Below are 24,686 nucleotides of genomic sequence, written 5' to 3' on the forward strand. Positions count from 1 at the left end.
CCATGAAAAATTCTTGCATGTTCCTAAGTAAATCATTGCATTCTCCACGGATGTACGAGGGGCCTACCATTTTTCTTGGAGCTATTATTAAGAAGTTGCAATGCTATATAAACTCAATAGTGTTTCCATCTCCAATATCAATCACTCTTTCTTGCTCTCTCTGCCATTGTTCTTGTGAATTTGGTGTTATTTCATCCAAATTTTTTTCAAGAGCAATGGCAGAGCAACAAGTGAAGGTGGAAGCCGAATCAGCTCCGGTTTCGGCTCCGGCTTCGCCTCCGGTTGTTGCTGAAGTGCCATTGAACAATGACACAGCTTCTGATGATTCTAAAGCTCTTGTTGTTGTGCCTCAGCCTCAAAGTGAGTTTGCCATATGATTCATGATATATCTTCATGAAGACTTTTCCTAATAAAAAAAAAAAATAGACATGAATTTTCAATTTTTCATTCCCTATTATGAAAGGATTCTCGGTACAAAAGCATCATCTTAACTAAATGTTATCTAGTACACATTAATCCTTATAAAGAATCAATTATTTCATCTTGAAAGAATTCAAGTTTTGGAATCTAATACCACTAAATGTTATCTAATACACATTAATCTTTTTATATTTTAATTGTGCTTCTTTGATATCTATACTTTTGTAATTTCCTTTCATATCAGTTTGTTTACCATGATTCCTTTTTTCTTTCAGCCCCTCCTAAAAAGCTTGAGTCAAGGGGATCCCTTGATAGGGGTAAGTATTAATTTATTTTTTTTATTATTTTGACAACTAAAAGTAATTTGAAACTAACAACATATGGAAGAGTTATCTAATTTGTCTTTAGTTGTTAAATATTAACAAATTTAAAATGGCAATTTGGATAATTTATCTCCAGTTGTTATTTATTAAACTAGTTTTAGTTTTTGAAATAGCATTTTTTTAAATAAACATAATTAATGGCTATTCGAATATTAAATATTCTTGATAAAATTGTGCATTTGTGCACACATTTAGATATAAACAAAAGGATTTAATTGAATAATAATATTTTTTATTTTTATTTTTTGTATTGGATTCATAAGTACTTGAAAAAATTAATTGGTTGTTTTTACTTTTACAGATGTAGCCTTGGCAGAAGTGACAAAGGAGAAAAAATTGGCTTATGTGAAGGCATGGGAAGAAAGTGAAAAAACCAAAATTGGCAACAAGTTAGTGAAAAATAAATAATAAAATTATATAAAAAAAAGATATTACGAATTTTTTCAAATTTTCTTTTATGCTCCAAATTCTTGAAGCTAACTTTTAAAGACATTATTATTGGATCTTGTTAACAGGGCTGAGAAGCATCATGCCGCGGTTGTTGCTTGGGAAGACAAAAAGAAGGCAGCCCTTTTTCTTGAGCTCAAAAAATTTGAGGTTAGAATTAAATTGTTTTTCAGCTCTTTTTTCGTCGCTAGAAAATGAATCATTATATTTGGATAGAAATAAACCAATTTGGTTTGTCGAGTGGTCAGTTCGCTCGTCTACTTAAGTAAGTGTGGGAGATTCAAATCCCGCCCTATACATGCAACAATCCAGCTGGCATAAAATTCAAAGAATGAAAGGCATTCTTTATCACTACTAAGACTATTTTACTTGAATAAATTTAAAAAAAATACTTAATTATACAATTTTTCTAAATTGATTTTGATCAAAGAAACCACTATTTATATTTATGAAAGAAATATTTGAGAAAAGGTAAGGAAATGGTGATGTTTATGTTTTCTTGCGTGATAAGAAACTGAAGTATGGTGCATCATGAGGCATATAATACTTTGTATTCTCTATTCATTATGATGCATGTAATAAAAAAATTTCTTGGAGCATCATGATGTTAGAAATTAGGTTAAAAAAAGTGAGATTCAAAGTTTTAGACACATTTCTAAACACTACTTTCTTGTTCATAAAGGAAAAGCTTGAGAAAAAGAAAGCCGCCTATGCGGAAAAGATGAAGAACAAGGCAGCCATGGTTCACCAAGAAGCAGAGGAGAAGAGGGCAGTGATTGAAGCCAAGCGCGGCGAAAATGTCCTTAAGATTGAGGACATGGCCGCGAAGCACCGTGCGACCGGAACCACCCCAAAGAAACCTACTATGGGGTGCTTCTAAATTATTTAGCTATCTCTTAGTTTAATTTTCTGACTTTGATGTCAAGAAAGTTAATAGTAATTTGTATTAGAAAATTTTGTCTAGGTCGTTCTCTATGTGGAAGAGAATGCACTAGGGGAAAGATAAATCACCAAGTTTTGTAGAACATTCAAAAATATGAAATGTTCTTTGATGATTTATTACTATAAGAATAATCTAATTTTTTATCAAGTAATTGTTTGTGTTTTCTATTTTTTCTAAGTTCTCTTTGTTGCTATTGCATCCTCATTAAACTATTCAGATTTTAAAGGAAGGTGAACAGAGAATGTAGCTCTAAAAAAAACTTAGAAAAATGGGTGAAATTTTCATGAATTTGAAAATTTCAATAAGTTATACCAACTTGAACTATGTATAAAACTTATAGGCTAAATTGTATGCATAAGTTTCATATTCTTTTTCTTAATTTTGCATGTTAAGCACACCAACTAAATGTGAGTGAGTGTTGTATATGAGAAAAAAAAATACTATGAAGATTAGGGAAGCAATATTTATATTCATTTCTACAAAATTGTATGTGATTGAAGAGAACAATCTTATAAGCATATCCAAATATAGCTTTAGGTCAATGCTTGAATTTAACATCAAATTTCTCACATAATTCCTCAATATCTTAGAAAATAAATACCAGTGTGTTACAAAATACCAAACCAAAACCTACATTAATATTACACAATATCATACATAACATAACATAACTACTAAATGTTGCAATCAAAAGAGTTTCCCTCTAAGAAGCTCATGTCATTGTTTATGGGGAAATCTAACAACAGCTGCAATGCAGTGTCAGATGAATCTTCCAATTCATTAGAGCATGAAGAATCAGAACCATGAAGAACCATACCTTCTTCTTCAGCACATAACACTAACTCTTCCTTCACATGATTCCCTCCAATTCCATTGTTTGAGGTACTTAACTGGTTTAAGGCCAATTCTGCAGTCACATTATAAATTGATTCACATTTGTTAGAACATGATCCTGCTGAAATAGGACTATCACTCTGGCAGCATCCACCTTTGTTTTCAGATTTACCAACACTGCGAAACGCCTCGCCTACTTCGGAGTTCCAAATCCGGAGGAAGTAATCGGATTCATTAGTACTTTTGCCTTCGCCGAGCGAAGAAGGATTATTCTTGTTAAATTTTGATGATTCTGTTGAGAGCCTTGCCTCTGCTTCAAGCCTTGCACTCTCCCACTGAGCCATATGGCGCGTGGAAATCGACGAGGAGTGTGCCTTGTCGAGGGGGTAATGTGGCGAGGCAACCGGCTCGTGTGTTTTCGGATCGATTCCCATGTTCTTGAGCCGCTTCTTCAAGTGTGTGTTCCATAAATTCTTTATCTCATTATCTGTTCTTCCTGGTAACTGAGAAGCAATAGCAGCCCACCTGAAAAAAGTTGGGCAAGTTTGTTGAAAACTTCTTGTTACTAACAAATTTTAAACTCTTAATACATTGTTATTAATTTAAGATTCACCAATCAAGACTTTGCCATAATGTATGAGAAAGTCTAAGAGGCTAGTACTTTTATTAAAATTTAGCCCGCACTTAATCAACAAATAAAAAAGTAATCTCACACCATTAAAAGTATGAATAATGGTAATTAATAGTTATAAATCACAAAACTGACTAATCTCTTAGCACTCCTCATAATGTATTATACAGTATATTTGTTCTTTTTTGGATGACCATTCATATGATTAATACAAAAAGTAATTATTTTACTGATATTAATTGAATATATATGTAAAACTAATTTCCACTTATAATGCATCAAAATTAGATTCCTGAACAGTTTGTGGAATCTTTTCTTTATGAAAGGTATTAAGTAAGGTTTATACTTCTAAATGACTAAATCTCACGTTTTTTTTTTTTTTGAAAGTTCGGTGCTCTTTTTTATTCTGTCTTAAGTCTTAACAAATTGATTAAATAATGTTACTTTTCATATTACCTGGCCAATTATTGGGATAAATTTTCCTTACAATTTTACTAACAAATATTTTAACACCAAACTAAAATTGACAACAATGAAATAGTATTGAAGTTAAGAAATTTTTTCGGGGAACAAGCTTAATAATAAGCACTTAAGCAGAAATGAAATACGGGTGATAATATTGCCACTTTTATTTTTTCATAATATCACTCTATACATGATTTTTTTTTTTCATTATATGTTTGTACAAATTTGTACCAAAAAAAAAAAGTAATATTATCAAAATAGGAGTAATAATATCAATTTCTATAAAATACTTATAAATTTAGATTAATGTTTTATCCAAATATATAAATATAACCACCACAAATAAAAAAATAAAAGTTTATTAGTTACTTAATTACCTGTTTCCTAGGATGCCATGAAGTTGTATAACAAGTTTTTCTTCCTCAGAAGTAAAGGGACCCCTTTTAATGTCAGGTCTAAGATAATTTGTCCACCTAAGTCTGCAACTTTTACCACAACGAAGGAGTCCTGAAATCCATGGAAACAAAAACAAGAAGCTCATGTGTATCAAATTTGATTTAAAAAAAAAAGAATATAGTAATAAATAATCAAGTGTCTTTTTTTTTCCTTCTTCTTTCAACATAGTTAGAAGCAAAGAAAAAATGTTTTAAAGAAAGTAGGTTAAAAAGCTGAAGTTTTGGTAAGGATATACAAACATTAAAGATTAAAAATGGTAATGCAAACATGATCCATATCAAGCTCAAAGTACAGCCCTAAATGTGAGTTTGTCTTATACTTCACATTTCAAAGAATCTTTCTTCGGTTTATGGTGCGTGTATACCAAAAATCAATTACTAAATCAGTCATCTATATAAATTTATTAAAAATATAAAATACGTATTAAAAATAAGTTAAATAGATTATTTATATATAAATACATTATAAATTAATAATTAATTTGGGAACTAATTTTCAGTACATTTTTGTCTTCCCTTTTATATTCAATCATGCCTTTTAACTTTTTAAGAACATGAAAAAGGAGTAATAAGCTTCAACTTGTTTTCTATTGGTTAAGCTAGTACTTGATCTGTTACTGTGGCAGAGTTACTTCATAAAAAAAAAATGGAACTTTTTCTTTCCCTTTAATTCGTTGAGGTCAATACAAATCTAATGTTAAATTTTAGATTCTGTCACTACGAAAAATATATATAAAATGGAGAAAAAAGAATAGAGAAAGACAGAGATAAAAATATACAAAATTATCTTTATCATTATCTTTATAACTAAATGAATTTTTATATTTATTTATATTTGTGTTTGAAAAACAAAACATGCCACAAAATCACACCATAGTTGACAGAATAGATAAAACATACAAAAAGACCATGGCAAATATTTGTACAAACAAGCATTATTAAACTAACCCCATTTCAAAGTGAAGTTATAAGATAAATACACCATGTTTATTATTAAAAAAAAAAGGGTCACTCAAGATACATCATATACATTCTCAAAATCATTTATAGTAACTAAAAATGAGAGACAGAACAGAATATACAGAGCAAATAAATAAATAAAGGATGATGGAAAATGTATATAAAGTTAAATGAACCTGTGATCTTAGGAAGAGAACGCCAGCTACCATGGCCACCATTGTTTTTGATATAGTTAGAAAGGATTTCATCTTCTTCAGCAGTCCATGGACCTTTCTTCAAACCCTTCTTCTCACAGCAAGGCTTCCTTCCCATTCTTTAATTAATTGTTGTGTATTAATCACCTTTAGAGAATTGAATTGAATTCATGCTGAAAAGAGAGAGAGAGGGGAGTTGAAGGGTCTAAGGAAGTAGAGCATAAATAGGGGAAGGACTAGTTTGGATGTTGAAAAAGTGAGTGTGAAGTGTGATATCTTTTTCTGAGGGGATTTGAGGTGACATTATTATTGAATATATGGACTTGTGTGTAAGGACTATCAGAAACTCTCAACCTGGCTCCATAGCAATAAATATAGGAATCAACCATGCTAGTAAATTTCAAACATATATAGAAAATTACAAATCAAATTTTGTAACTCACTTCAAATATTATTTTGGCTGGTGACAGATTTTGTTGATGCGTATAAAATTTTAGATTAAAAATTTACAGTTTATATTTTTTAGGAATTTAATTTTAATGTATTGTCAGTGTAAAATAATTTTATATGTGTATTATAAAAAATTATTATTATTTTTATTAACTCCGTGAATAACCATTTAAATAGACAAATGTAATCGTACGAATGTATATAATATTTTATATTATCAATATATTAAAATTAAATTCATCTTTTAAATGGATGAAAAAATGATGTTTTATAGAAAAGTAAGTCAAAATAGTTAATATAGTGAGAATCTTTTATAGAGAAAAACAATTTTGTTGGAACGAACAAACTTATTAATTTTGTTATTGTTGACTCGTGTTTTTCGTTTTTTACGTAAAAGAATATTTTGGCCCAACAAATTGCATGTTTTCGTATATATGTCAGTTACACAAGCAGAACCATTTTAAAGCATATACACTTATTAGTTTTTTCATGTTAAATTTTTTAGTCAAAAGTTTATTGTCAACAATTTATATTTGCCAATAACACTATTAAAAAGAAAAAAAAATTGGTGGCATCTACTTAGATGTGGAGGTAAAATTTTATTTGCAAATAACACTATTAAAAAAAATTGGATGAATCAATTTTGTATCATATGGCGAGTTAACTCATATTCTTGTTGTTCCGAATTATAAGTCTCTAGCTGCCGAGTTGTACTCAACACTATAGGATGAAATAAGATTTGAAGTAAAAGAATTATTATATATGCTCATAAATATTCTAGTATATTATAATTTATTTATTCATAAAGCGACAAATATATCAACATTTATTACAATAGTATACTCTATTATTGATATACACTTTAGAATTTATGAAATACTTATATGGATTGTATTTTATTTATTTATAGAGTTACATACAGATTTTTGTTATGATATATAATATATAATTTTATTTAACGAATTACTTTATAAATAGATGAAAAAAAATTATCTATTTTTTTATGGTTTATCACGGTATCTTTTAGTCCAACAGGTTAAAGACTAATCCGTCGCAATACTAAACTCTATTTAAGGGTTTGTCGCTCGCCAATAGGTTGCTATATGCATAAGGTGAAATTCGAATCCATATGCTTACTTAAATAGACTAGTAAACTAACTAATAAACAAACTCAATTTGGTTAAAAATTATCTACTTAAGTGATTCATGAGTATGCGATAATTTTTTTATTAGTTTATGAAAAAAAATCCATCTAAATACTTCTCAAGCATACCATAATTTCCCATTTCAGAAAAACAAAACTAAATCCGATGAAAACGACAACTAAAGTATTAGAAACTAAAGTATTAGAAAAATAAAATAAATTAATATTTTTTATAATATTTTTAAAATAAAGGAGTGTTAGAAGGTCAGTAACTTTTGTGATTTGTAGTCATTAAATAGTCATTAATGATGATTTTAATTGTGTGAGATTGATGTGAGATTTCATTCAATGACTTATTTTTCTTTGTTGGTTAGCTGTTCAGAATTTAATAAAATTACTGGCAAAAACTTTTCCCATTTAAAATATGTTCTTATAAAATATATGATTGCAAGACTCTTATCTTCAACATAGAAAAATAAATAATATTTTCAACTATTCAATTCATAGTTAAAGTTTGGACAAAAATTATATTTTGGAACATGCACTAAAGTGTTAGCAAATATTTATAAAACTATAAGGTTTCTATAAAATAAAAATTATACGATAAATTAATTATATTTTTTACATAAAAAAATAAATAACAAATACATTAAAAAAAGTATATTAGCTAAATTCTGAAAATAAAATATGTATAAAAAATGATTTAATATGTGTATTAAATGAGCATAGAATTTATTACAAGCAATAATTTGCAGACGATACCGCAAGCAATTGTGATTTTAATGAAAGGAGATAAAGATGAAGATATATATGTATTGCAGGATAGGAGCAAGCAATAAATGTGAGTGCTGTTAACATTGAGAAGTTGCATCATGATTGTCATTGAGAGAAGTTGCACAAACAATGAATGAAAAAGCAATTAAGCTTTTAATGTTGCAATGCAAATTTTGGTTTTTCAGTTTGCACAGAAGAGGGATGAGAGAGAGAATGCAGATGATGATGGTGACAGCATTAATGGCATAGAGAAGTGAGAAGAAAATGGAATGCATTAATGGCGGATTCTCTATCAGAAAAGTCAGTGTTGGGATTAAACATCCAACACACTCACACAGTTACAGGAGAAGGACATCAGCATTTAATGTAACGTGCATTTATTTTCATGCAGGTACGGACACACTAACTTTTTTGGATTATTACATCTTACAGTAATGCTTATTTTAGAATTTTTTATTTTTAATATTGGAGTAGATTGTTGGAGTGTTATTCTTAATTATAAATTGTTTAATTAGAAAGGTAAAAATCAGACTACTCGATTTATTAGAGGTATAAAAATTAAACTGTTCGATTTTTAGAAGTATACAAATTGGACCGTCTGATTTATAAAGGTATAAAAATCGGACCTTCTAATTTATGTACTTTCCACAATTTTAAAAAATACAAAAAATTATAATATTAAAATATATCACTACTTTTATTTTCATAACAAAAAAATCAACCCTTATTTTAAACCAATTTTTTTTATTATTTGAGTGTTCAATTTACTAAATATTCATTTGATTAAAAAGATATATAAAAAATAAGTCATTAAATTAATTATTATATATTATATATAAATATATATTATTTAATTTTTTTAATATATATTTTTTATGAATAACTGATTTAGTGATTTATTTTTAATATACACAAATTGTTCTTATTTTATATACTTTACTAACATTTTTATTAAAAAACTTGATTCATTTATATATTTAGATGAATTGAGAAGTTGGTTATAAAATTTCTTTCGTACATACGGTATAAAAAACGAAAATTCATATTTTTATAAAATATATTCCAAATTTTTATCACATGTACAAATCTTTTCTAAAATCTTAAAAATAAAAAATATTATTTATATATTAAATTAATTATTAAAATTAATTATTATATATTTGTATATAAATATATATATAATTTAATTTATTTTTAATGTGTAATTTATATTTTAATATATATTTTATATTAATAATTAATTTTAATAAATAATTTTAATAGATATCTAACATAATTATTTTAAAATAACTCTAACAGAAATGGTTTTTGTTAGAATGATTTTGGGATATAATTTTGAAAATTTTTTAAATATTTTTAGAATATCAGTATTTTAATAATTTTAATTAATATATATTATATATATTTTTATAATGAAGATCAACAACTAAAACTACCTAAAATTCTTCGTATGATTTTCTTGGTAGAAATTTCAATTCAAAACAGGATCCTATGTCTATGATATTAACCAATGAAGGGTCTTAGAATAAACCCTATGGCATCACATTATTACAGATTCACATAATGTGAGGAGAACTACATAAGACATTAGTCGGATATTTTCCTTAATTTTTTAGGGTAAAAAACCATATTAAACCAAATGAGTCAAAAAATACCGTAAATACGCTAAAGCAAAAATCGTTTCAGCAATAAGCCAGAAGCTATTTTTATATAATTCGAGCCAGCTTAGTTCGAACTCCATTTCTACATAATTCGAACCAGCTTGGTTCGAATTATATACAAATACATACACACACATAATTCGAACCAGCTTGGTTCGAATTACACATAATTCGAACCAGCTTGGTTCGAATTACACACAAACACACGCACACACTAATTCGAACCAGCTTGGTTCGAATTACACACAGTAATTCATGATATAATTCGAATTATGCTGTTAAAAAATTAATAATTTATTAAAAAAATTTATTAAAAAATTAAAAAATATATATTTTTATTTCATACGTTAAAAAAAAGTTAACAAAATATTTAATTACGAGACTTCTTTAAAATATTAATGAGCTATCAATTTGAATTCCATACAATACTTTTCTGTTCATTTTTAATAGTTCATGAATATTTTTTAATAAATTTTTTTAAATTATACTACAAAAAATATTTTATCCTATGCAAAACAATTTAAAAAAAATGGCTTAAATTTGTTAGGAGTACTATAAAAATTTGTAATGTTATAATAACTTAGGTAAATACATGCATGTACTCAAATTTTAAATAAAATACTCTACATAGTCAATAATAATTTAAAAATGAAAGAAAATATTTTATTCCATACAAAATAATTAAAAAATATATTTTATTCTATACAAAATAATTTTAAAAAATGGCTTAAAAGATGTTATGAGTACTATAAAAGTTTGTAATATTCTAGTGATTTAGGTAAATACATGATAAAAATATTTTTTCTTTAATTTCTAAATTATTAGTGACTATGTGGAGTATTTCTTTAATGTCCTAAGTCATTAGGACATTACAAATTTTTAAGCCTTACTTCTAACATCCTTTAAGCCATTTTTTAAATTATCATGAATATTTTTTAATAAATTTATTTAAATTATACTACAAAAAATAGTAGTGGCATTCCGGTAATGGTTTTTGTTAATGGTTTTTGTGAATGGTTTTTTTGTGGTATAATTTAAATAAATTTATTAAAAAATATTCATGATAATTTAAAAAATGGCTTAAAGGATGTTAGAAGTAAGGCTTAAAAATTTGTAATGTCCTAATGACTTAGGACATTAAAGAAATACTCCACATAGTCACTAATAATTTAGAAATTAAAGAAAAAATATTTTTATCATGTATTTACCTAAATCACTAGAATATTACAAACTTTTATAGTACTCATAACATCTTTTAAGCCATTTTTTAAAATTATTTTGTATAGAATAAAATATATTTTTTAATTATTTTGTATGGAATAAAATATTTTCTTTCATTTTTAAATTATTATTGACTATGTAGAGTATTTTATTTAAAATTTGAGTACATGCATGTATTTACCTAAGTTATTATAACATTACAAATTTTTATAGTACTCCTAACAAATTTAAGCCATTTTTTTTAAATTGTTTTGCATAGGATAAAATATTTTTTGTAGTATAATTTAAAAAAATTTATTAAAAAATATTCATGAACTATTAAAAATGGACAGAAAAGTATTGTATGGAATTCAAATTGATAGCTCATTAATATTTTAAAGAAGTCTCGTAATTAAATATTTTGTTAACTTTTTTTTAACGTATGAAATAAAAATATATATTTTTTAATTTTTTAATAAATTTTTTTAATAAATTATTAATTTTTTAACAGCATAATTCGAATTATACCATGAATTACTGTGTATAATTCGAACCAAGCTGGTTCGAATTAGTGTGTGCGTGTGTTTGTGTGTAATTCGAACCAAGCTGGTTCGAATTATGTGTGTGTATGTGTTTGTATATAATTCGAACCAAGCTGGTTCGAATTATGTAGAAATGGAGTTCGAACCAAGCTGGTTCGAATTATATAAAAATAGCTTCTGGCTTATTGCTGAAACGATTTTTGCTTTGGCGTATTTACGTTATTTTTTGACTCATTTGGCTTAATATGGTTTTTTACCCAATTTTTTAATTAGGTTTTATTTAGTTTACATCTTTGACACTATGAAAATTTAATTACAAATAATTAATTTATAAAAAATAAATTAAAAATTAAGTAAAACTATAAAAAAGTTTTAAAAATAATTAAACCTGAAACATTTTGTATGTGCTACAATTTCCAAACAAAAAAAAATAGTCTTTCTAACAAGTGTCTAATAAGACATTTATTTTTCATTTTCAATCAGGAACTCCCCAAGAGCAAACGCATTTTATTTTACTTCTAAAACTTTTAATATTCATAATAATTTTGTACATATTAAATTTATTTAAAATAAAAAAGTTAATAAAATAATATATTAATTACTTTAAAATAAAAATAATAATTTTATACATGATAAAAATTATAAATTTATAAATAATTAAATATTATTTAATTATTTTACATATTTACTCTAAAAAAATTCACTCATAGTCTTTTTAATCTTGTACAACTAATTAAAGAATAGCCACTCGGCCACTGTTGAGTGTTGACTAGGTAATTGGATGGAGAAGGAAATTCTAACTGATGGTCAAATATAAACCAACATACAACAAAAAGGTGGCAAATAATAAATGCAGTCAAACACTTCTTCAACGGCAAGTTGAGGTCATGCCGTTTTCAAAGTTTATCTTTACTACACAAAATCTCATCTGCAGTGTCTTTGTTACAATTTTTTATTTTCTTATTTATAGAAAATGTAAGATTTTTTATTTTTTAAAAATATTAATGTATAATTAGTTTGTCTATAAAAAAACTCACGTATGTATTCTTAAATAATACCTACTAGCAAAAATTCTTGAAATTAACTGAACTGTTAAAAAAAATTATTATTTATAAAAATATTTTTCATATAAATACATTAATTAAAATTTATTAAATAATCTAACATATTTAATTAAATAAATTAATATATTATGTATAGATAAGACATTTTAGTGATTATCTTTACAAAATAAATTTATATAAATAACTTACACTTTTTTTTTTTACCAAAAGATAGGAAGGCTCGAACACACAACTTCTTAGATGAGTACGAGAAGACCGTCATTTTTACATCTTTATCTTTAGTTCAATCATACTTAAGTATAAATAAAAAATTAATTATTCATACAAAAATACAAATTAAAATATAAAATACACATTAAAAATTAGATAAATAATATATTTACATACAAATATATATCATAATTAATTTAAAAACCATTCTTTTATATTCAACTAACATTTTCGTTTCTAATTTTCTCAGCCAGATTCTGTCAAAGGTAGAACTTAAGGTTAAATGTTGAACCATCAAGTTCAGTTCGGTTCGGGGCATTGGTTATGTGATTTTATCTGGGCCTTGTTTGGCACCAGGTACTGACCCAAAAAAAAAATCTTTTGTCCTCTCCCTTTGTGTTGGTTGACTTGGTTCAATAAATCATGCCATATAAATAAGAAAAATAAACACACGCTTATCCTTTGTGCTAATGTTTGTAACATCAGATTCATTAGTTAAAAACATGAGCATCCATCTTCGTTGCTAAACTTCACATTGTTTGTACTAAGACTAATTCATTATACAAACAATTACAAGTTTACAACATTCCGATATGATCGTTTTCTATTGCATGTCACGTGAAACTAATAACCATTTTATAACCCATGAAATTGAATTTTGCAACTTCACAATTTCCACAAGGAGATGCAAAATGTGCACCTTATCTTGTGCAATACTAATTGTGAAGTGAACCACATTGAAAAATTAAAATAGCATAACCTTGGATACAAAATGCTGCTACAACTTTGCATTCATCACCATGAATGCAATCAAAACAAACCAGGATCACCATGAAACAAACAATGCTTCAATGTAAACATACTATGTTGAAATATCAACCACCACTAAGAACCTTATAGGGAAATCCACAATAGCATAGTAGAATTCCAAGGGACATCTTCATAACATGGTACATTCCTAAATATAGTTGAGGGGATTACCAAGAAAGTCAAACAAAACGAAAAATACTATTTAGTAACAAACACATCTGCATATGTTATCTGGCATTTAAAAGTCAACATTAAACATCCTGAAGGTCCTAATAATGTCCCAGGGCTCTCAAGTATCAACAGTAGAAATGAACGAAACAGTGTTCGTTCATCGAAGTGTCTGACAATGACAATACCACAATTTTCATAGCATATACACATTTAAAATCATGCGCGTGTGCTTGAACGACCCTCATATTTCATTAAAACCTGTAAAAAACATACATGCAGAGCAATCAACAACACAACAGAAAAATATAACTGAATCACAGACAACAAATTGGTGAACAAAGTAGAAACAACCGAAATTTTGACATCAACAACTCTCTTGTGGGATCGGTGTTTCCAATGAAAACAATTTGCAGAAGTGATAATTCAGTAACAAGACTGTAAGTACTCACCATGACTATTCACCGCTGTCGAGGGTCCGACACAGGTATTTAGCACCACTCACCGGCAATATATAGCCTGATCAATATGTGGTGGAATTTGTTTTATTTCAGTGCCAAGCTCTTGTTCAATCCTATATCTGCACAAATTGATGGAAACAAATCAGAAATCTGCAGAAAGTATATCTTAGCTTCGTACCTAACTTAAATACTTACAAATTGAAGCGATCCTCATATGTAATCAAGTTTACTGCTAAACCAAGGTGTCCAAACCTTCCTGAACGACCAACCTGAAATCAAAGGAACATCAATAAGGACGAGTAGAAAGAACCACTACCAATATAGTGAAGAAAGTAGAAATCAAGTATACCCTGTGCAGATAGGTTTCTGAGTTCTTCGGAAAATCAAAGTTAATAACAACGTTGACTGCTTGGATGTCTATACCTCTAGTAAAAAGATCTGCGGTTGATACAAGATTTTTTTTAAAAATGGTTAGGACAATCTATCTTCGAAAAATAAAACAACTTCTGATAAGGTATAATTAACAAGGGATCAGCATCCACTGTCAGTTTTTCTTACATAATCAGTGACTCGACCAATGAAAATTGATGTAAAACATAAAAAAATGAAAACTACTAATAATAATTCTAAGAAAATAAAGTAAACAGGCACAGGAATAATTTGCATATTTTAGATGGCTACATCAAGCAGGATAAGCATCAACCTGACTCAACTCAAAGAACTCAATAATTATGCTAACTTTAGCAAGCATGCTATAATGCCAACAACATACCAGTACAAACAAGATTCCTGCATGCACCATTGCGGAAATCGTGAAATACTCTGTTACGGTGGTCTTGCAACATCTTTGCATGAATATAGAAACAAGAATATCCAAGTTCTGTTATTTTCTTGGCAAGGAGTTCAACCCGATTCACTGAATTACAGAAGATGATTGACTGGTTTATTTGAAGCTGTAAAATATTGACATTGTTGACTTGTTAATAAATTCACAGCTGGTAAAATTGGGAAAATCCAGTATTGACATAGATAGCACATACCTTAGAGAAAAGAGTATTTAGGCAGTGGACTTTCTGTCTCTCTTCCACAAATGCATAATACTGTGTGATACCCTTCAGAGTTAGCTCATCCATAAGATTAATGATATATGGCTTTCGAAGATATCTATCTTTGAAGTCCTTTACAGTAACAGGAAATGTTGCAGAAAACATCAGGATTTGACGGGTTGGAGGAAGAAATTGAATCAGCTGCTCTATTGAAGGTTGGAACTCCGGGGACAGAAGCTTATCAGCCTGAAAAAGAGAACAGCATAGAGCTTCAATAGATAAAATTGAATTACCGGGCTGATGTTAAAAGTACCACAATGAAATGCAAAGGAAAAATCTGAGATTACTGATAAGTGAATATTTATGACAAAAACCCCAGATGCAATAAACAGGTATCAGAGAACCTAGTGGATCAGGCTGAACCTATGTAGAGGACAATACCTTCTATCAACATAAATCATTTTTTACCGTCATCTTCCTAAATCTCCTACTCTCCTTTAATATACAACATTTTCAAACAGTTAAGGATTATCCCCGAGATACTATATAATCTAATACGTTTCAGGTGAACTCATTACCTCATCCATAACTAGCATAGAGCAATCTTTCAAAACACAAACGCCCTTCTTTGCAAGATCCAAAATTCTTCCTGGAGTTCCAACCAGCAAATGAACTGGTTGATATAAACGCATAATGTCATCTTTTAGGCTGGTACCACCAGTGGTTACCATAACCTGAATTTTCAAATGTTTTCCGAGTTCTTTACACACTTGAGAAGTCTGCAAGGCCAATTCTCTGGTTGGGACCAATATAACAACTGCATCATAGAACAAATCCAAATTTACTACCAGAATATAACATCAATACTCAATCAAAAACACATTAGCCATGAACTAAAGAATAACGAAGAATCAAATCATGCATCAACAATGCAATCAAACATATCCTTTACTTTTCTTTCTTTTTTTGGGCAACCAAAATCCATCAATGCCTTGTTTCATTACTACATTACTTTTCAAGTGCAACAACAACTTACAAACCAGAAATCAGTGAAATCATACAGGAATTTCAATAAGTTTAATTGAAATAAAGCAGTTCTACGGATCTTTTGCATCTTCATCTAATCAAAAAGCTGAAAAGTGAACATTTAGAAAAAAAATATAACTTGCTGGAACCTTCCTATCTTCTCTCCCAGTTTTAACGACAAATTCAGTGCTTGGAAGAAGCAAAAGTATACAGAAAGAATTACAAAAAATGAACAAACAAAATTTCAATGAGAGCGCATCTTGTTAAATGCTGATGGTAAAAAAGTCATACCTTGAATAACATTATTATCTTGATCAATTTTTTCCAATGCAGGAATACAAAATGCAGCTGTTTTGCCTGTTCCATTCTTAGCCCTTGCAAGAATGTCACTGCCAGTAAGAGCAATTGGAATGCTTTCTTCTTGGATTGGTGAAGGTCTCTCAAAACCCTTCTCATATATTCCCATGAGCAGCTCACGCTTCAAAAAGTAATCCTCGAATTCATTTCCTTTAGTTGCCGTTACATCCTGTAATAAAATGAAGATCGGGATATAAATATATAATTTGTTGTTAATCTATAATTACTAACTTCAAATTTTTTTCTTCAAAAAGTACTAAATTGAAGCTAAAAGTACAAAGCGTGGATCCTAGTGCCCATAAATCCAACAAAAATGAAAACTCCGAACCCCATGAATAAAATGTTTAAACAATTAACACAGTCACCAAATTAAATGCCATTTCACCATTTACAAAGAATAGAACTTGCAAAGGAAGTTATAGCAAATGCAGTTTGTACGTTTTGCATGTATGGCTGTATTTTAAAGTCTATGTCTAAGTACTGAAAGATGGCAATCTCAAATGCCAAAAAGAGCACAGGGTACATAAAATGGTGCATTAATCAACATAATGAACTAAATTCCCCAGATCATATATATATATATATATAGTTGCACCACTTCAAGGATCTCAAAGGGAAAAACAAAGTTTATATCTCAAACAAAATATGATAAAAAATAATCCATATTTCATATAACCAATCACTTAGAGCATAAGATAATAGTTTAATCTTTTCATTATCATACCTCAGTCTTATAGCGTGTATCAGGCGGTGGAACCTTTAATCTTGCCTTCCAATCTTGTGAACTAAATAAAGGAAATCAAATTGAGGACCTCACAATATTAGAACACATTTTTCCTTAGGCAACAAAAGGTGTTATAGCTTCATCCAACCAAAAGAAAGAGGAAAGAAAATGTCACTCCTTATCATAAAACATTTTGCAACAGAATATCAACAAAATTTTGGTTATGTTAGACAATAAAAAATTTCGTTTAGTAATCAAAGTTGATGTTCTACGCCCATTTAAGACATCATCTTTCAAATTTCCATATTACACGAAATATTCCAATCACATAATTCTATTAGCATGACTCAAGTCTTCACCAAATAGAAAGTAGCAGCAAAACCAAAAGTAACTATAGTAGATAAACCAGCAAATTAAATTAGCATCCAAGGTAGCATGCTGGTTTCGCCATTGAAATGAAGAAAACTTGAGCTGAAAATACTCGAGCTGTCTAAATAATAGGTGTACAGCATCAACAAACATTAATCACAAATATCATATATAAGAAGATTGCCTCACTGCTATTCCTATCATTCAGCACATATTCTAAATCACTGTTTGGCTATCACCCACTCAAAAGAGTGACTAACATCAATAAAATCCTAACCTACGTTCTAGCCAATAACTCTAGCACTCATTAACCTACAAACTGCACTCATTAACCTCTTCAAAATGAAGTACACATCATCACCACCAACAACCACCTTTTCCCACAGAATGGAATCAGTCACATGGATCAAACAACACAAATACATGTCCACAGAGAATGCATACACCGAAATACACAAAATCTGGTATTTGAGAAAGTAAATACAAATAACTTCATAAATAAATATGGGCAAGTACGAAAACACAAATTACACAAAGAAAGCATCAAAATACAACCTTGAGTCCACGGCTTCAGACTGTACGGTCTTCTCAACCTCCTCAACAACGTTATTGTCATTACTTCCACCGCCACCCAATTGGGTCCTTCTCAACCACTGTTGTTGCTGTTGTTGTTGTTGTTGCTGCTGCTGTTGATGCTGTTGCTGATTCTGCTGATAGTGCTGATAGTGCTGAGGATGCTGCTGCTGAACCATGTGCCTTTGCACATACTGTTGTTGAGGTGGCCTTGGTTGAAACCCAGTGTTGAAACCACCATTTCCACGACCTAATCCGATCCCAGGTGGGTACCGCGCTCTATTGTTGTTCATCACCACCAAATTTCAAACCCACAAACAAGAGGGAAAAGAAAAAAGAAGAATTTTCACTACACGAAAAAAGAATTTACAAGAATCTGTGCTCTCTCTAAAACTACGAAGCTAGGGTTTTCTATCCTCTGGATCGCTGAGATATTGGATGCCGAACCCTTTACGGGTTTTTTTCTTTTCTAATGGAAATGAGGTTTCAATTCAAACCTAAACTAACAAAATCTGCGAAGAAAATCTGGAAGTTTTTTTTTACTTTCAACGAATCATACAAGAAAGCGGACCCAACGAAAAAAAATTGGGTAGTTTAGGGTTTGGTTTCCGGTGGTTTGAGGAGGGGGAAATGGTTCTTTTTTCTTCGGTGGTGGTGTTGTTATTGTACACAGATCTAGTAAGCAGCGAAGAGTTGAAAGGTTTGATTTTGATTTTGAGTTTTGATCGGAGGAGAGAGATGATTTGTTGAAATGATGAAGAATTCGAAGAGAGAGAGAGAGAGAGAGAGAGAGAGAGAGTGTGATTTTCTTTTCTTTTTTTTTTATTCGGCATTTGATAGGTTAGGGACTTAGGCTTCAAATGGGCTTTGGTCTTATTGATTGATTATCTTTTTTGTCTTAATTAGTAAAATTTGAAAATAGTCTATTTTTAGAATTTATTTTGTTAAATAAGTTAAATAATGTAATAAATTAATATTTAACATCTCTACTAATAAGACTAAGATTAATAAATATATTTATAAAAATAAAAAAAAAAACTTATTTAAACATTCTTTTAATTTAATAAATATTTAACATAATGGTCTATCATTTGCATTTTTTTCCTTAAAAAAAGGTGTTTCTAAGGTAAGAATATATTACTGATTTGGAAAAGGAATAATAATAAATAATAAAAAATTTGGAAGTGAAATATTTGATATAAGAAATGTAGAAACAAGATAGCATAGTGAATCATGCATATGGTGCTGATGAAAATTCACAAAGACCATAACTTGAGAGGGAAATGCTATTAGGGGTGGTATTGGGGCAGGTTTTTGCTCTATCCGAACTGCTTCGCAGTACAACAACCCGCATAGAATTCGTTCTGTTTCAATATGTGGATAGTAAAATGTTAAATCCTAACCCGCTCCTGTGGGTATCCGTCCCGCCCCTATCCGCCCCTATAATTATTAAAATTTAATAAATAAAATTAAATTTTAAAATTTATACAACTATCATCACATACATAACATAAATTAAAATAAAAATTTAAATATGATACAATATTATTAATCATTTACTAATTATTTTAAATATATTGTACATATTATATATTAAAATTATATATATATATATAGTGGGACGGGTAGGGGCGGGTATTACCTAAACCCGACCCCGCCCCGCCCTCCCAAAAACCCGCCCCGAACGGATAGGGACGGAATGGGTACCCGCGGGTTCGGGTGGTATTGCCACCCCTAAATGCTATTGGTGAAGAATGAAGATTTTTTTTTAGTAAAGAAAAATTCCAACAAAAAAAATTATTATGTGCAATGCACAAGTTCTTTATAAATTTAGTAAAAAAATTTACTCTTTATCCAATTTTACTTTTCACTTAACAAATTTTCAACTTGAAAATGCATAAGGTTGAATCCAAAACTATCTAATGAGACTGATATGCATAAACAGGTGTATATATATGTGCAACTCAAGATGTTATTTAACCCCTTCATTTCTACAATATTGACTAAGATGATAATTTAGACATAAAAACACATGATCATGACTCAATTCTTGCTTTAGCATCTACCATTTTCCACACCAATCTTGTCCTCAAAACCTGCCATGGACAAAGATTCTACCTCCTCCTTCATTCTCTCAATCTTTTCCTTCACTCCAGCAGCATCCAACGCAGCGAGGATTCGCTCTTTTATCCCGGCTTCCATCTTCTCAGCATCCTTAGAATCCAAGCCTTGTGCTATCATATTCTCCAGTTCCTTAATTTGATCCTTAAGGCCTTCTTCTGCATTCACCACCCTATCAATTTCACCAATGATCTCATTGTTCAACTCTACAATCTTCTGTTTTATATCTGCTGGTGGAGTTTCCACATTCTTCTTCATCACTCCAACAATTTCCAAGTTAGTTGATTTCAAAACCTCTTCCAACTCTCTCTGAACTTCCATTGCTTTCTCTACCAATTCATGATCCGGTATCCTTTCCTGAGCATCCATCAGGCTTGCAATCTTCGCCTTGGTATCGGCCGAGAGTTTCTCGTTGAGCTCTTTTCTTAGTTTCTCTTGTTTTACTTTCATCTCTATGAAACTATTTATAGTGTCTAGCTTCTTAAGCTTCTGTTTTAGTCCTAGATATGCTCCCGGCTGCGCCATCTTCATATTTATCTCTTCCATGATTCTGTCCACTTTTTCCTCCATGTTAGTACTAAGAGGTTGGTTTGAGTTCTTAGATAACTCCATTCTTACTGATTGAACTTTCTCTGCTAGCCCCATTGAAATGATTGCTTTGGTGATCTCCTCATCTACTTCTTTTACAAGCTTCTGAATCGATTCGTTCGTGATAGGATCAGTTGGTCCCTTTGATTCTAAAATTTGCTTTCTCAGAGTTTGGAGCTCTGACTCGATATCAGTAAGAGTGGACGAGTTTACATCGGACGGCTTCATGTTTCTCTTCCTCTCTGGCTCCACAGGTATGCCTTCTTGGAATCCTCCAATCGACCGGAACTTGAGATGTCTATGGCGAAGCAACTCTTCTTCATTCATTTTGGTCAGCTCCTATTGCAAATAATTTCAATGTTTGCATAATTGGTAGATAAGAACAACAAAAACAACCAAATCTTTTTCCACTAGATCAAATGAGCAAATACAAAGAAAGTGAATAATTTGAAAACAAACATGTCTTTGTCCTATGAAAAGATTTGCACATTTTTCTGTATATCTTGTTTTGAGACAGTTTTCATGCACAACCTTAATTCCACAAATTTTCTTGATGATTTCTTGATTTAGAAGAAAATGCAATCACATGTTCACAAAGATGAGATTATTTTTATTAATTACCTCCATGGCCTGAGTGAGTGTAAGCTGAATTTGCTGAGAAGTCCAAGTAGGATCAACATGTGCACCACCTAATGGTTCCTATATGAAGATCATAGTACTAACATCATTTCAAAACTCAAAACACAAAGAAGGTCATGAGACAAAATCTCTAGCAGGGATTTTCAATTTGCTTACAGGAATAACACCATCAGCAATTCCAAGTCTATAATGTTCTTGAGCTGTAATTCTTAGCTTTTCAGCAGCCTATACAAAACTAACTAAAGTCACTACAAAATTGCTCAGATATTCAAAGTAAGCCAAAAACCAGAACTTATTCAAATTCATTACCTTAGGAGCAGCTTTGGAAGATTTCCACAATATTGCAGCACAAGCTTCAGGGCTAGATGATAGAAGTTCATCAACAAACACTAGAAAATATTCAACATATATGTGATTTTTTTTTTCAAAAAGAAGGGCGAAATTAATATAATTACCTTGCTACATAAAAGGCAGAATTCTCAAGCATGAACAATTTATTGGCACAAGCAATGGCAAGTGCCCCACCTGAACCACCTTCGCCGGTTACAACTGTTAGTATAGGTACCTTGAGACCAAACATTGTCCTCAAATTATGGGCTATTGCTTCACCCTGCACAAGCATATGTACATTATGTGAAGTAAATTAAACTATGTACTAATAATCTAATTCTCAAGGTTAATGGAAAAGAAAAAGAATGTGCACACACACACTTGACCAAGTTCCTCAGACTTTAGATCAGCATAGGCACCAGGAGTGTCCACAAATGTAATTATAGGGAATTTATGGTGATTTGCATATTTCATCATGCGCAAAGCTTTCCGGTAACTGTTTCAAAAACAACAATCATGAAGGCTGATTAGTCTTCAAAACAAAGAGGATAGATTACACTGAACTTCCTGTGATTAAGCGATATTACTCAATATCCATTAATCTTGGAGGAGGTCATAAAACGACTTAAATTTTCATAAAACATCATTGTTTAAATTCTTTATTTTTATAACTATTTGGTGTAGAGTGTAATCAATTGAAAGATGAAGCATACCCATGAGGAGTTGGCATTGCAAAGTTCCGAGTAATATTTTCCTTTGTGTTCCTACCTTTCTGATGGCCTATGAACATGTAACTTTTACCATCCATAGTCCCTAAACCAGTCACAATAGCTGGATCATCGTAGCCTGCTCGATCGCCATGAAGCTCTACCCACTAAAAGGTTCCAAAATTAACATAGAAAATATAAGTGGGAAATTTTCTATAAAAGTAAGAAAAGAAATTGAAAACAGAAACCAAACAAGCCTCTGATATACCTTCTCTGTGATGTTAAGTATATGATCAAGAACTGTTGGCCTATTTGGATGTCGTGCAATCATCAACCGTTGGAATGGTGTTAAGTGTGTGTATAGATCTTTCAAAGCCTGTTTTCAACTTAAAAAGAAATTTGGAATTAGGACAATCTTGAAGTTGTGTCAATATATGAAATTCCTTGTGTTAGAAGTTTCACTACTAACAAACAAGGAACTTACAGAAAGATATTCTGCCGATGAGTTATTTATCGACAGATATACCGACGAAATTTGGCCATTGGTTTTGTCCCTAGTATAGTATGAGCTGCATAGTTTGCAGCACCAAGATCTATGCTAGGTCTGTCTTCAGTAACTTTAACTAAATTACCCATATCAATGAAATTTGACAGAAAGCTAAACACTCTGCTGAATAAGGTAATGTTTTTTATTTCATATATTATAAGTCCATGGTACTTTTGATGTTGGTTTCAGTTACTGCATTCCTCATAACATTCAATTTTAAATTGAAATCAATTGAAGCTGAAGAAATACAAGAAGGTACCAAAGTCATGATTAAACCCTAAGACATCTCATACAAAGATCTAATAATCTAACAACATAAAACATGTTTCCATTTACCTGTTGATATTTGCTTTCCAAAGCCTCAATTTGATTGCTGAAGTCTAAGCCGGTGTCATCTGCCATATTACGTACCTGTCATGAAGATTCGACAAAGTTTTTAAGCGTAAACTTGCATGATACAAATAATTCATCAAATTATATTGCTCTACTAAAAATGAGATCTTCTTTCCTTAATTATTACCTCTATAATCTTTTTCTCTAGATCAACAAGTGGTTTCTCAAAATCAAGTGTGACAGGTTTAGGTTTCTCAGCCAGAGGCTTAAAGTGAGAAAGGTAAGTCAAGTATCCACTACTGATATTTGGATCCATCTTATCAGGCCAAGGATAATCATGCTTCCTTCCCTTTCTAATCTTTGCAGCTACATTGAACCTTTGCCACTTACCATTGTTATTGGTATTAGTATTAGTATTATTCCTTGAACTAGTTAAATATTTTGGCCAAATGCAAATTGCCCTTGAACCTCCAAGAAAATCTTTTCCAACACATTGATTTGCTGACTCAATTCCATGTTCTTCAATAAGCAATCTTCCATCCATATAATAATTCCCTCTTGTGAGTGACATGGTATTCATCTTCAATAGCTCAGTTTCTTGTTCATATACAGGCACATGCAAACTAACATTGAAAAAAGAAAAATGAAAGCGAAAAAGAAATTAAAAAGGAAAAAATTAGAAAAAAAAAAAAAGAGGAATGCAAATTATATTTTTCATTACACAAATGACTTCCTTTATACTATTTTTTCCCCTCAAGCTTTCTCAGTAGCAAAACAAGAAAATATGAAGTGTGCTTAGAGTACAATTATAGGCCAACTTCCATTATTTGTCTAAAGCTCTAAGCAACTAAAATAAATACAATGAAGCATGTGAATACCTTGGAAAATTTGAGTTATGAGAGAGATTCAAGAAGAGATGATATTAATTGATCACTGATGAATTGTGTTAGGATAAAAGAAACAGTGTGGATTCTGAATTTCTGATAGATGGTCGTGTTTCCAACTAGGTTGGATGGTTAGGGAGAAGAAAAAGGTTGTGATTGGAGAGTGCATTACACGTGTTGTGAAATTTTAAAATTACAAGTAAATCCTTACAATTGAGGATAGTGT

General features: G+C 30.1%; 4 protein-coding genes across 4 annotated transcripts; 1 reads left to right on the forward strand and 3 right to left on the reverse strand.

The window, feature by feature from the left end:
• Window positions 1-215: 215 nt before the first annotated feature.
• LOC130975615 (remorin-like) lies at window positions 216-2,130 on the forward strand. Its single transcript, XM_057900379.1, has 5 exons — window positions 216-360; window positions 696-737; window positions 1,105-1,192; window positions 1,319-1,400; window positions 1,933-2,130. Exons 1-5 carry the CDS (start codon window positions 216-218, stop codon window positions 2,128-2,130), a joined length of 555 nt encoding a protein of 184 aa, XP_057756362.1.
• A 713-nt stretch (window positions 2,131-2,843) lies between these two features.
• On the reverse strand, window positions 2,844-5,917 carry LOC130976763 (transcription factor MYB17). The gene is made up of 3 exons (XM_057901688.1): window positions 5,715-5,917; window positions 4,501-4,630; window positions 2,844-3,552 (listed from the first exon to the last, which is right to left on the reverse strand). Exons 1-3 carry the CDS (start codon window positions 5,848-5,850, stop codon window positions 2,868-2,870), a joined length of 951 nt encoding a protein of 316 aa, XP_057757671.1. The 5' UTR covers window positions 5,851-5,917; the 3' UTR covers window positions 2,844-2,867.
• A 7,597-nt stretch (window positions 5,918-13,514) lies between these two features.
• On the reverse strand, window positions 13,515-19,141 carry LOC130974119 (DEAD-box ATP-dependent RNA helicase 8-like). Its single transcript, XM_057898871.1, has 10 exons — window positions 18,294-19,141; window positions 17,370-17,430; window positions 16,580-16,814; window positions 15,841-16,079; window positions 15,257-15,508; window positions 14,989-15,169; window positions 14,566-14,654; window positions 14,412-14,485; window positions 14,208-14,335; window positions 13,515-14,016 (listed from the first exon to the last, which is right to left on the reverse strand). The coding sequence occupies exons 1-9, from the start codon at window positions 18,602-18,604 to the stop codon at window positions 14,257-14,259; spliced, it is 1,521 nt and encodes a 506-aa protein (XP_057754854.1). The 5' UTR covers window positions 18,605-19,141; the 3' UTR covers window positions 13,515-14,016; window positions 14,208-14,256.
• Window positions 19,142-20,262: 1,121 nt separating this feature from the next.
• Window positions 20,263-24,609, reverse strand: LOC130976334 (acetyl-coenzyme A carboxylase carboxyl transferase subunit alpha, chloroplastic-like). The gene is made up of 11 exons (XM_057901179.1): window positions 24,455-24,609; window positions 23,764-24,199; window positions 23,580-23,654; window positions 22,965-23,072; window positions 22,703-22,863; window positions 22,371-22,485; window positions 22,115-22,269; window positions 21,969-22,020; window positions 21,816-21,884; window positions 21,642-21,719; window positions 20,263-21,359 (listed from the first exon to the last, which is right to left on the reverse strand). The coding sequence occupies exons 2-11, from the start codon at window positions 24,154-24,156 to the stop codon at window positions 20,367-20,369; spliced, it is 2,199 nt and encodes a 732-aa protein (XP_057757162.1). The 5' UTR covers window positions 24,157-24,199; window positions 24,455-24,609; the 3' UTR covers window positions 20,263-20,366.
• Between the last annotated feature and the right edge of the window lie 77 nt (window positions 24,610-24,686).

This window comes from Arachis stenosperma, chromosome 4 (genome assembly GCF_014773155.1).
Source record: "Arachis stenosperma cultivar V10309 chromosome 4, arast.V10309.gnm1.PFL2, whole genome shotgun sequence".
Taxonomy (NCBI): domain Eukaryota; kingdom Viridiplantae; phylum Streptophyta; class Magnoliopsida; order Fabales; family Fabaceae; genus Arachis; species Arachis stenosperma.